Source organism: Pseudorasbora parva, chromosome 21 (assembly GCF_024679245.1).
Source record: "Pseudorasbora parva isolate DD20220531a chromosome 21, ASM2467924v1, whole genome shotgun sequence".
In the NCBI taxonomy this organism is placed as follows: domain Eukaryota; kingdom Metazoa; phylum Chordata; class Actinopteri; order Cypriniformes; family Gobionidae; genus Pseudorasbora; species Pseudorasbora parva.
The window spans coordinates 22,824,130-22,837,156 of record NC_090192.1 but is presented as its reverse complement, the minus strand read 5'-3'; the positions used below and the strand labels follow the sequence as shown (position 1 = coordinate 22,837,156).

The window sequence follows — 13,027 nt, the reverse complement described above, 5'->3', positions numbered from 1 at the left end:
ATAAAGAAAAACAGATTTCTTGTTCAAAATATAATTTAATGCATTTAAAGAAACAGCTCATTATATAGAAAAGCATATCATACTTCATGTTTTAAAAAACTTTTTTTAAAGGAACCATTTATTGCCCGTTTAAGAAATATCCATGTGCCTTGTGCTTTAACACCAACAAAAAACATTTGGTGTGAGTTTAAGTAGTTGTGTAGTTCCAAATCACCAATAAGTATGTTACTCTTAAAGTCAAGTAATGCTAAGCTTTTAGTGTAAGTTTTTAGAATAGTGTTTTTAAAAAGAAACTTCAACATCAGCTTCAAATCAGTCCTATCAGTGTAAAATAAAAAAGCTGTCACATTTGTTAACATTTTACAAAACCAAGAATTCAAGTTATTAAAACGGGTTAAACTCGAAACCAAAACAATCATAGTCCATAAAGCTTTAGATTAAACAATTGCATAGGCCTTATAATCTTCATTACCGGCGGAGCTGCCAAACATGTTTAATACTGCGGCCTGTTTAATACTGCCACTGTCAGTTTTAAATGGTGACATGTCATACTGCTCCAATAGTGGTTATATTCACAGTTAAGGAAGGTGAAGTTCAATATATAGAGGATATAAAGTAAAAATTTACTTGGAAGACAACCTATGTAAAGGATTCATGATTATTCTGGAAAAGCTCCATTTCATACAGTTCAGATACCATTCACAGGTGTATTAGTGGCTGTTTTCCATCTTTAAGCCAGGCCCACTTCTCTGAACTGTCCGTTAGTAGTTGGTGGAGGCACCTGTCAGTCATTCTTCTAGCCTTCCATGGCGTATAGAAAAGGCGACGAGTCGTTTGTACATGGCACTGAGGAGAATGACTGCAGCTAGTACTATGCTGCATATGATACTGAAGGCCCATCGCGGGCCCAGGATGGTGTAGACATGAGAGACGAACACAGGCCCGAGGGTCCGCGCACCACTTCCTGATGCTGTGAGCCAGCCCATGTAAACCCCCTGAGTTCACACACAATCGGGGAAGATAAATCACATGAGCATTGATCAATCACCATGTTACTTTAGTTTAAGATTTAATATTTTAAAGAAGATTTCTACCTGTGGTGTGGGGCCTAGTATCTTTGAGTATAACGTGTAGGACATTACGTTGCAGGTTGGGTAACCCACTCCGATCAGGATGTCAGAGGTGATGTACTGTGCGAGATGAATTACAGGGGTAAACAAGCACCAGGTTTGTTCGGACGGACATCCGGTGGGCTCTAAAGAGCCGTTCGAGGCTGGGGTGGATGTCGATCTTATTGTTGGCATAGTGTTATTCTGAATGTCTGTTTATGGGATAATATTTGTTTAATATACACACATTTCAGCTGTAATATACACTACCATTTAATGTTCACTTGATCAAAAATACAGTAAAAGCAATTATAATTTAACAACAACCTAATTGACCTAACCTCTAAAATGTTTTAATGCCATTTATTTCTTTAAAGGCAAAGCTGAATTTTTAGTATCTTCAGTGGTCACATGATCCTTCAGAAATCATTCTAATATATACATCATTTAAAAACAGTTTGTTTTAGTGGAAACAGTGATACATCTTATACACAAGTTGATCAATTTAATGCATCCTTGCTTTAATGACTCCAAGCTTTCGAATAGCATATTGCAATTTTAATAATAAAAAACATAAATTGCATTGGTCGGTTACCTCACCTGCCCACTGTAATTTAGGATATTGATTTCCCCATGGCAACAAGATAAAGAACCCTGCAAATATGAGCACCAAGCCTCCGAGCAGCAGTGGCCGATCTCCTACCCTGAAAAACACCCAAAAAAAAGAACTGATTTTATGAGATCTGATTAGTCAGCTTGCAAGTGCAAAGGGAGGAAGTCATGTGTTAAACTGACAACTGACAGTTGTTGTTTTTTTTACCTGACCTGTCTCAAAACAATCAGTTGTCGTCAGTAATGTGTAGTACCATTAAGAGTAGTCATATGCAAAACCTACACTGCAGAAGAGTGTGATTCTCTGATGATTATGCAAAACACTGTGCCTTTGGAACATAGCTTTGTGCAATTGAAAAGTAGTGACCTAAAACCTCTTTACATGTGTCAAACTGAAGTAAAAAGAAGTCTGATTGTTAAACGTTCAAAGACATTGGAAAAGTTTAATAACCGAAATCAAATTATCATAAAGCTATTTAAAATAGAAACTTTTTTTACCGTTTTGAAACAACTTTTACCACCAGGAAGACGAGGATGGACTCGAAGCCAATGGCAGCCAATATGATGCCGTTATACAAAACAGCTTCTTTTCTTGTCCACGCAAACATGTCCATTGACAATGGAGTAGATATACTGCAGGCAAACAAATTCACGTGAATATGAGCAGATTAGACTTTAAATACGAGTCAAGATCTAAGGATCTCCACCTACGTTTCAAAAACAGCAAAAATGAAGAGAATAATGAAGAAAAGGATGTTAGATGTTAACACTGCAAACTGGTCAATATCACCTTCTACCTCAGGAGCCACATTTACTCGCTCTGAGGGCAGAAAGAAAAAGTACTGTTTAAAGTGTTTTCATTTACATTAATTATTATAAAACAGACTGTACAGTGACACCATGGTTAAGCAACAGTACACCGCTAAAGAATACATGTATAAACATATTCAGAAAATAAATATCTTACCTTCTGGGGTGTAGTTAATTGCAGGGATATGATTTCCATAGTCATCCACACAGTGCTCCCTAAAAAAATGAAAACATTTTCAATTCTATGCTTTGCTTCATTCAAGTACAGTCAAATAGGATGCAAGCCTGACAACATGTCTACACCGAAACCCATTATAATCAGTGACGTTGTCTACATTGGATGCTGCACGACATGACAAATCAATTATAGTAAACTGACACGTTTTTTTTATAGCATTTTATATATGACACACCTATTTATAGAACATATAACAGACATACTTCAAGCACCCGCATACTTTTCATAGAAGGACAAATGGATTTGAAATGGTTGCTTTGTCACTTCCGTTGAAGACACAGTGTTAGGTTAAACATAAGTTGGTAATATACAAGTACTGATGAGAAAATACACAGACCTCAAATAAAATATATTTTACATTTAAGACTCCAGTTAAATCATTACCTCAAGATTAATATAACCAGCAGAATGTTAATGACCCCGAAGCAGGCTGCCAACAGTGCTGGAGCAGTGTACATATCAACCTGAAGTTGGATAAATTTCACATTGATGCCGATCTCTCCGATGAATGACAAAGCAGCCTGCAGAGCTGGAAAATAAAGATAGTAAACATCTTTTAATGTTAATTAGTCCTAATAAAGTATATAAAAAGACACTATCAAACAAAGCTGTGAAAAAAAAAACCTTTTCTTACAGACCAATTTCACATCAAATGCATTCTGTAAATAAAATGCTTTTATTGACTTCACGCAAACCTGGGCCAAGAATAAAGCCAAGAGCTTGACAGGCGCTCATGTTAGCCATCGCACTGGTCCTCTCCGTCAGGGAAGTGGCACCAGCCACATAAGACCTCACAACGGCTACATTACCTACAGGACAGAATGACAGACCTTAACACTGCAAATTAATTCAATTTGGAATCCTAAGTACTTTACAGCATCTGTATTTGCCGGATATATGTACGATACATTTTATTTTCTTCAAAATATCTATATTCAATTCCTAATCAATTTAAAAGAAGATTTTTAATTTAAAAGAATTTACTATTTAAAAACAGTATATTATGTTCACCAAAGCTGTAATTATTTAATCAAAATAAAGTACTATTGTGAAGTATTATTACTATTTACTTTTCTCTATTACTAAAATAGAAACATTAACATTAAAACATTTGTGGTAAGATTTAGAAAGAGAAAAAACATTTTTTTTAAATGAAATTGATCAAAAGATTTTTATTTAATATATGCTTTAAAAGAACACTCCACTGTTTTTAGAAATAGGGCTTATTCAACTTCTTTCCTACATTTAGATATGTGGACAAATGCATTTTGTCTCAGTGCATGCATTGTTTTAGTTTGGCTGGGTCACGGTTAGCTTAGCATAATGAATGGGATCCTATGTTGCCAGCTAGCACGTCCAGAGTAAAAGAGATACAAAAAACACACATAATTACTTCTTGTGGCCTGCGTATTCACAACGAGTACAATGATTTGTACTCGTTGTGAATACGCAGGCCACAAGAAGTAATTAGGTAGATGTTTTTTTGTTTTGTTTTTTCACTTTTACTCAGGACATGCTAGCTGGCAACGTAGGATCATTCATTATGCTAAGCTAACCGTGACCCAGCCAAACTAAAACAATGCATGCACTGAGACAAAATGCATTTGCCCACATATCTAAATGTTGGAAATAAGTTGAATAAGCCCTATTTCTAAAAACATTGAAGTGTTCCTTTAAGAAATGTATTAAATACATAAATGCTGTTCATTCAACTTTCTATTCAATAAAGAATCCTGAAAAAGTATCACCGTTTCCACAAGAATATTAAGCATCACAACTGTTTTCAACATCGAAAATAATAAAAAAAAGTTTAACAACAAATCATTACATTAGAATTGTGTGTGTGTGTGTGTGTGTGTGTGTGTGTGTGTGTGTGTGTGTTATTCACCTGCTCCAATACCCACAAATGTGCGAGACAATAGCATGTGAATATGGCTGTGTGAAGGAAGTAGGTTGACATAGGCATAGTAAATGTTAGCCAAGATGTTGATCAATATGGAGCAGACTAGAGGCTCTCGCCGGGGCCTGTGATTGGACCACAATCCAAAGAGGGGCGAGGCCACCATCTGACCCAAACTATAGGCAGCAACCACCCATCCCAAGAAGCTGGCATCTGCACTTGAATCAATCTTTAAAAAATAATAATAAATAAAAACACGATTAATGGACTTACAACACAGTCACAAACTAGCAATCTAGCAATCACAAATTACAGTGTAACAATACAACTACAACTCAAATTGAATCTACACTGTCCAACAGTAACATTTCACACTGCGTTTGACTGCTTTTCATGCCTTCGGTCAATCAAGCAAGCACCAACATTTTTGTGTGTGTTTACCTGGTGTTAACCTGTTTTACCTTGAGTGCTAACAAAGTGAAACAGATTAACATAAACAGCTGTCTTTTAATTGCAGCCTGTCAAATTACATTTGGTTAATCGGAAGTTAAAATTTCCTCAATAAAACGATAAAAACAGTTTGATAAATTAAATTATACGCGCTATGCGTAATGCTGCGCATGCGTATTGCAGACCGGGCTTCTGGGTGCTGCACGTGCTGTTGTTTACAGTCAGTGGCTGACAGGATTGGAGGATCGGAGTGAAGTGGAGCGATAGTGAAGAAACTCAGAGCTCACGACCAGCTCGGAGGACACAGATATCGTTGACAAGTTAGTTCGCTCAACTTCAGTGGTTTGGAGATATTTTGGCGATCCCATCCGACATAAAACAGCGACGTACGTGGACTGCTCATCATAGGTTCACGTTCACCACACGGGATTTAATTATTAAATGATCGTGCTTCTTCGAAGTTCTTCCATATAACATTGAGCCCAACACAGCGGTAAATCTACATTAACTTTATTCATAGTGTTTCACTGCTCACTGTGAGTGAGTGAGTGAGTGAGTGAGTGAGTGAGTGAGTGAGTGAGTGAGATGCACAGTGGACCAATTTTTTATTTTTTGCCCGTTTGCGTTTTTAGTGTTTTACTACTTACACGATTAAGTAATGATATTATTGATTTACAGTGTAGAGTAAAAAAAAATGCTGACCACAATTAAGATTTTAATAAATAAATCTACCTTAGTTTCAATAAATTGTTCATCTGTTTGGGAAGTGTTTGTCATGTTTTTGACAATAAAAGATATCTGTCTGTTTTCTACATCTTTCACTCAGGAGCAAAAATATGCCTTTAAACTTTAAAGAAATAAAGATTTTACATTTATCGATATCGACTCATATAGAAAATTATATCGTGATATTTTTTTTGGGGCCATATCGCCCAGCCTTACTCCTTTGTCATGACTCATACCATGTTCCTGAATTGTTATAATTTATAAGTTTAATTTTATTATGCCTACTTCAGCATGTAATATTGAGGCACAAAAATGGCTCAAATAAATGGAACAAATAAATCTGTTACCTGACTTTTTTTAAAAAGAAAAAAGAAATAAAAGGAGAAAACCAGTTAGCATCTGACTAAAGAAAATCAGTTAGCATCTGGTTTAAAACATGCTTTTTTGGGCAGTAACTAATGGTGGAAATAACAAATCACCTTGCATGATTAATTTAATCACTCTCCCATAAGTTTAGCCTCTGAAAGGAACATGTACAAATGTACATGCCATAAGGTCAACCACAAAAATTACTCAGTCCTCATCTTTTTAGCTGTAATTTTTCACTGCGCGTCTTGGTAAATCCTGACAGTAGTTTAATGCCAAAAGAGGGTTAGCACTGGCATAAACTTTTAGTAATTCTGGCCCTATATATTGTTAAAGGGGGGGTGAAACACTCAGTTTCAGTCACTCTCATGTCAATCTTGAGTACCTATAGGAGTAATATTGCATCCTTCATATCTCTGAAAAGTCTTTAGTTTTATTATATTTGTAAAAGAAATAAGGGCTGTACCGAGTCTTTCCGTAAAAAACCGAGCGCCTGGAGGCGTATCGTGTGGGCGGAGCTAAAGAATGACAAATGCGCAAAGCGGTGACGTCCGGAAGCGTGGAGAAACCCTTGCTATCGATCTCAGCTAATAGATATGATCTAGAATCATTCGGAGGCTGAAATAAATTGAACAGGAGAAACAGCAACAGCAGGACGTCCGTCTCTGTGGTATGTACTGTATTTAGTGGCCTGTCAACATTTGTGTGTGTTTACTCGCAGTTCATGAGGACATGATTCGGTTTATGGACTATTGTATGCGACTAAACCTTAGCAGTAGCAAGCAAAACGGTTTTGCACGTCAGACTAGCGTAACGTTATACATAGAACAGCAATGGAGTAACGTTAGCGCATTTGAATGATGAAGCACGCGATCGTGTCGTTTACTGATGTTTACATACGCGACGATAAGCAACAGCACAGACATTTGAAGCAGTTTTACTCACCGGCTGCTTCCAAAGCAGGACCGCACCTTTATTGCTGGGACGGCTCCGTCAAAAACACACTTCTTGGAGTGTGGAGATCCACTTTGCGATGCGACTGAAGCATTTTTGCGTTCAAATACAGCGCTGCCTTCCCGGAATGCTGTGCTGAAGCGTTGAAGTCGCTTAATGTCAAAGTGGAGGAATGAAGTGGAGCGCGGCGCGGACTATAACCGGCATAAGTTTTTCACGGACGACTCGATCTGCAGCTGAAAGAGTGTTTACGGCCGTGCATTTCCTCTCTCGTTCTAGTCACGCTCGCGCACACCCTACCGGGAGAAGAGCCCCGTACGGCCCATACAAGGACCTTCCGGTCTATTAACGTCAAGTCGACCCATACTCGAAAAAAACTCTACGAAACTTGTGAGAAACCGGAAGGAGTATTTTTAACACAGAAATACTCCATCAAACGTCCAACATTAGTTTTTGAAACTTTGTCTATGTTTAGGATGGGAATCCAAGTCTTTAACAGTGTAAAAAGATCAGTATACATGAAACAGCATTTCACCCCCCCTTTAATTGACATATAGTACTGGCATTGTAGCATTATGAAGCATGTTGGAAATCTGCAAATTGAAGATTAAGCCAGGATTTCACTTAGGACATTTAAATAACATTTATAAACATGCCTTAAAAAAAACATTATTGGTGTGCATCTTGAAACAAAACAATGGCACTGACTTCCTTTAAGATCTGTTAAAACAGCTCACACATGCATTTTATTCTGGGACTATAGCCTTAAGCTTTGTATGTGAAACCGGGGTACACTTCTGCAAAGTTCTTGAAAAGAGGATCTCAGAATCTATATCTATATATATTCAATCACAGAATTTAAACCCCTACAGATTGCTTTGGAAGATATAACGTTCTCAGGGGAATCGCTACATTTAAAAATTCAAATGGGTTTCAGTCAATTCTTAGCCATTTCTTAGAAATGCACCGATAACTACTTCCCCATTTCACTTCTAGTTTTAAATCAAGCATAGCTGAGTGAATCAAAAATTGCACAGGGATCATTTATAGATTCCAAATGCTAATGAATGTTCACTTCACTCAGATCGCAACTGCATATGTATTTGTTACTGTTGATCAACCAGAAGAGAATTTAGCTAGAAACACCAAGGCCATGATTATGATTGCACGAAAGAATGATCCCAAGTAATGCATGAATATACTTATAAAATGTATAGCTTGTACAATAGTAGTTAAGTATACTTACTTTCTTCAGATAGGGCCATAAGGACGTGATGACGATTGTAAAACCTAAGAAAGAAAACATTGCAATCACTTATATATAACGTGCATTTACTCTAAACTGTACAAACAATGCAAATCGCATTAATTTATCTACTAATTAGGAAAATATAATTTCAATAGCTGTACAGATAGATCCCTTCAAGTTACACATTTACTGTTTGTTTTTTGTTTTTTTATATACAAGGTTAGAAGGCATAAAATGTTGAACTGAGTTGTATAACATACAATTAAGATATAAGCATAACGTGTCCTGACATTACAGACACACCGTTGTGCGTTACAGCAGGTTTTCAGCTCTAAAATTAATGGATACCTAATATTCATTGAACCAGACAGCAGAATTCATTTTCATAACTGCGCAGCATTAGTGGGATCTGATCAGTGCAGAAATATGGATGATAGTGTTTTCCTTACCAACACTGCTGAGGAACATGGTAAAGTACATGACCCTGATGGACCTCCACCGGCTTCTGTCTGCAACTCCATCACTTAAAGAGGAAAAGACAAAAATTGACAAATAACAATTACAGCTCTTTCTAGGTTGTTTACACTTAAGAAGTTTAACCAATACTTCCATGCATTATTCGCGTTGTGTAATTAGAACGACAGCTCATGCAAGATATTGCATAATTCAATACACTCTCCACTTTAAGCCTAAATTTTCCACACTGGCATATTTTTTGAATTTATCATCGTGCTGTGCATTATAGAGACAGAAATTCCCTTGTGATATGACACACAGGCAAAGTTGTAGTTCAACTGGTCGAGCCAAATGGTTTCAGTGCAGACAATTTCAGAACATTAATAAACAAGATCCTGCGTCATTTCAAATGCAATTATCACAGCTTAACATTACCTTGTAATATCGCCTCTGAGAAGCGGCGTGTTTTCGTCAGACTCCACAAGTGACATTATTAGCGATTGCGCAGCGTGCGAAAATTAAACGACGACACGGGTTCATTGAAGGACAGTTCTTTAAACTGATATGCACTTTAAAATCAAGTTAACTTGACTGAAAACTGTCTGAAGCTGCACAACACATGCTCAGAAACGCATTCAGGCTTCAGCATAATATTCCCATTCCAGCTGTTAGAAGCAGACTAGTGTTAAGAGCAGTGTTGTTTCACGCACAGTCTAAAGTCCATCGTGGGGCTGTTGATTCATCAGCGTAAACTTAAATAATTCAGAGCGTTTGTCACGTGAGCACTGAGAAACCGAAAACCGACAGCTGACACAAACACACACTTCAAAATAAAAGCCCCTTACAATTTGTCGAACAGACAGACAGATAGATAGATAGATAGATCACATTATACAGTGTGTATATACACACATACCACAAACTTTTATTTTTGATTAAATTATTCTGTATTGATGGATTTGACAGCGCTAACTTTTAATATACCTTATTGAAAGCCTATGGCGATCAATCATTAGGGCCCAATCATTACACCTTTTGGGTGTTTTTGAGACTCTTACCATGTTGAAATTGCATGACACTCAACACACACATCAGAATTTCTTTCCAGAAGACGCAAGCAAAGACTCAGAAACGGGCGTGGTACCATTACATCTATGAGTCCCCAGAAAGATAATAAACCAGATATGAGTGTGTGTGTGTGTGTGTGTGTGTGTGTGTGTGTGTGTGTGTGTGTGTGTGTGTGTGTGTGTGTGTGTGTGTGTGTGTGTGTGTGTGTGTGTGTGTTTTCTAGCCTGGTGGGGACTTCAACCTGAATGCACACAGACTCATGGGGACACGTGTCACTGTAGGGACCTAAATTGAGGTCCCAATGGGTACAAAAGCTTATAAATCATACAGAATGAGTTCTTTTGAAAATGTAAAAATGCAAAAAAGTTTTGTGTGATGGGTAGGTTAAGGGGTAGGGGAAGTGTAGGAGGACAGAATATATGGTTTGTACAGCATAAAAACCATTACGTCTATGGTGAGTCCCCAGAAAGATAGTGAACCAGACATGAGTGTAAGTGTGTGTGTGTGTGTGTGTGTGTGTGTGTGTGTGTGTGTGTGTGTGTGTGTGTGTGTGTGTGTGTGTGTGTGTGTGTGTGTGTGTGTGTGTGTGTGTGTGTGTGTGTGTGTGTACTCAGGCGTGGTAGAGGGGCTCAGTAGCGCCATCTTTTGTCCAAAGTGGGGGGTTAGTTTTATCCGGAGTCACCAAACTAGGTATATATATTGTACATTTCGAGCCGGACAAGTTTCTCATTTACAGTCATTAGCTCTGACCAACAGGAAGTCAGATAATTTGGTTGGAAGATAAGAAAAAGTCGAAAGCGAGCTCTGAGTTTTTACTTTCTCGTCAAAAGCGATTCATTCAATCTCCTCCAAACTCGGACAACATGAAGTAACTATACAGAAGATGCTAAAATGCGAACGGTTATTGGATATCTCAAACGGGTTTCCCTTAGCAAAAGCCTAAAAAAGACAAAAGAGAGACACAAGTAACTGGTTCATAAATAAGGCTATACTCCCACCTGCTGGTTATTCTATATATCACACTGTTTTTTGTGTGTGTTTTTTCAACACTTATGCTCTCACTTAAATGACCTGTAGAGGGCAATATTGTATACGTTTTCAAGCAAAAAAAACTTGCCTCTGTGTGTGTGTGTGTGTGTGTGTGTGTGTGTGTGTGTGTGTGTGTGTGTGTGTGTGTGTGTGTGTGTGTGTGTGTGTGTGTGTGTGTGTGTGTGTGTGTGTGTGTGTGTGTGTGTGTGTGTGTGTGTGTGTGTGAATGTTTTTTTTTTAGCCTTGTGGGGACTTAAACCTGAATGCACACAGACTCATGGGGACATCCCAATGGGTACAAAAGCTTATAAATCATACAGAATTAGTTCTTTTGAAAAATGTGTAAATGCAGAAATTGTGTGATGGGTAGGTTTTGGGGCAGGAGCAGTGTAGGCGGACAGAATATGGTTTGTACAGCATAAAAACCATTACATCTATGAGTCCCCAGAAAGATAATAAACCAGATATGAGTGTGTGTGTGTGTGTGTGTGTGTGTGTGTGTGTGTGTGTGTGTGTGTGTGTGTGTGTGTGTGTGTGTGTGTGTGTGTGTGTGTGTGTGTGTGTGTGTGTGTGTGTGTGTGTGTTTCTAGCCTGGTGGGGACTTCAACCTGAATGCACACAGACTCATGGGGACACGTGTCACTGTAGGGACCTAAATTGAGGTCCCAATGGGTACAAAAGCTTATAAATCATACAGAATGAGTTCTTTTGAAAATGTAAAAATGCAAAAAAGTTTTGTGTGATGGGTAGGTTAAGGGGTAGGGGAAGTGTAGGAGGACAGAATATATGGTTTGTACAGCATAAAAACCATTACGTCTATGGTGAGTCCCCAGAAAGATAGTGAACCAGACATGAGTGTAAGTGTGTGTGTGTGTGTGTGTGTGTGTGTGTGTGTGTGTGTGTGTGTGTGTGTGTGTGTGTGTGTGAGACCTGGTAATCCCTACGTTATGGGGACAAAATGTCCCCACAAAGATGGCAATATCCGAAATCCTTGTCCTTGTGGGGACATTTTTAGGTCCCCATGAGGAAAACATCTTATAAATGGAGTTTTTTTGAGAAAGTAAAAATGCAGAATGTTTCCTGTGATGGGTAGGTTTAGGGGCAGGGGCAGTGTAAGGGTATAGGATGTACAGTTTGTACAGTATGAAATCCATTACGCCTATGGAAAGTCCCCATAAAACAGGGAAACACGACATGTGTGTGTGTGTGTGTGTGTGTGTGTGTGTGTGTGTGTGTGTGTGTGTGTGTGTGTGTGTGTGTGTGTGTGTGTGTGTGTGTGTGTGTGTGTGTGTGTCTTAGTTAAATAATTGTGTTAATACAAATAATAATTAATAAAAAATATAAATATAAAACAAAAGAAATTAGTAACAAAAGAAAAAACACATTTGAGTGTCTTTTTCAAAAAAAAGTAGTGTGTGTAACTTAAAAATGAGAAGATCAATGCCTTTTGTTTAAGGACAAAAATGAGAACCAATAAGCTACCGGTATATAGAATAACCAGAAGGTGGAAGTGTAGCCTTATTTAGTAACCAGGTTGGATATGTCCTAGGGAACAATGTTTTGAAGATAAAGCTATTGTTGTAAAAAATAGGATAAAAAATATATTATTCTGGGTTACAATAAAAAAAATTATAGAACCAGTTAATTTGTTACAATAGAAAAAACACATTTGAGTTTCCTTTTCAAACAATGAAGTTTGTGTAACTTAAAAATAAGCAGATTAATGCCTTTTATTTGAGGACGAAAATGAGAGCAAATTATATAGAATAACAAGAAGGTGGGAGTGTAGCCTTAGTTATGAACCAGGTTGGATATGTCCTTGTGTCAGGGTTCTCCTCTGACAGCTCTGTCTATTTTGTCTCTGTTTAGTGTGTCTTTGTTTGTGTTGTGCTTGAACACATGTCTCTGTCTTAGTTTGTGTTTGCCCTGTGCTCCTTGTGTCCCACCTCCTTGTTTCCTGTTACCACACCCCCTTGTTTAGTCCTTGTTTCACTAATTGTGTGCTCACCTGTTCCTTATCTGAGTGTGCTCACCCTTCCCTGCTCCTTGGTTGTCTGAGT

At 37.9% G+C, this 13,027-nt stretch overlaps 1 protein-coding gene across 1 annotated transcript; it reads right to left on the bottom strand.

The window, feature by feature from the left end:
• Positions 1-15: 15 nt before the first annotated feature.
• Positions 16-9,646, bottom strand: mfsd8 (major facilitator superfamily domain containing 8). Its single transcript, XM_067429236.1, has 12 exons — positions 9,306-9,646; positions 8,864-8,937; positions 8,412-8,455; positions 4,658-4,898; positions 3,465-3,578; positions 3,154-3,298; positions 2,689-2,747; positions 2,433-2,541; positions 2,220-2,354; positions 1,710-1,813; positions 1,095-1,321; positions 16-995 (listed from the first exon to the last, which is right to left on the bottom strand). The coding sequence occupies exons 1-12, from the start codon at positions 9,359-9,361 to the stop codon at positions 789-791; spliced, it is 1,515 nt and encodes a 504-aa protein (XP_067285337.1). The 5' UTR covers positions 9,362-9,646; the 3' UTR covers positions 16-788.
• Positions 9,647-13,027: the final 3,381 nt, after the last annotated feature.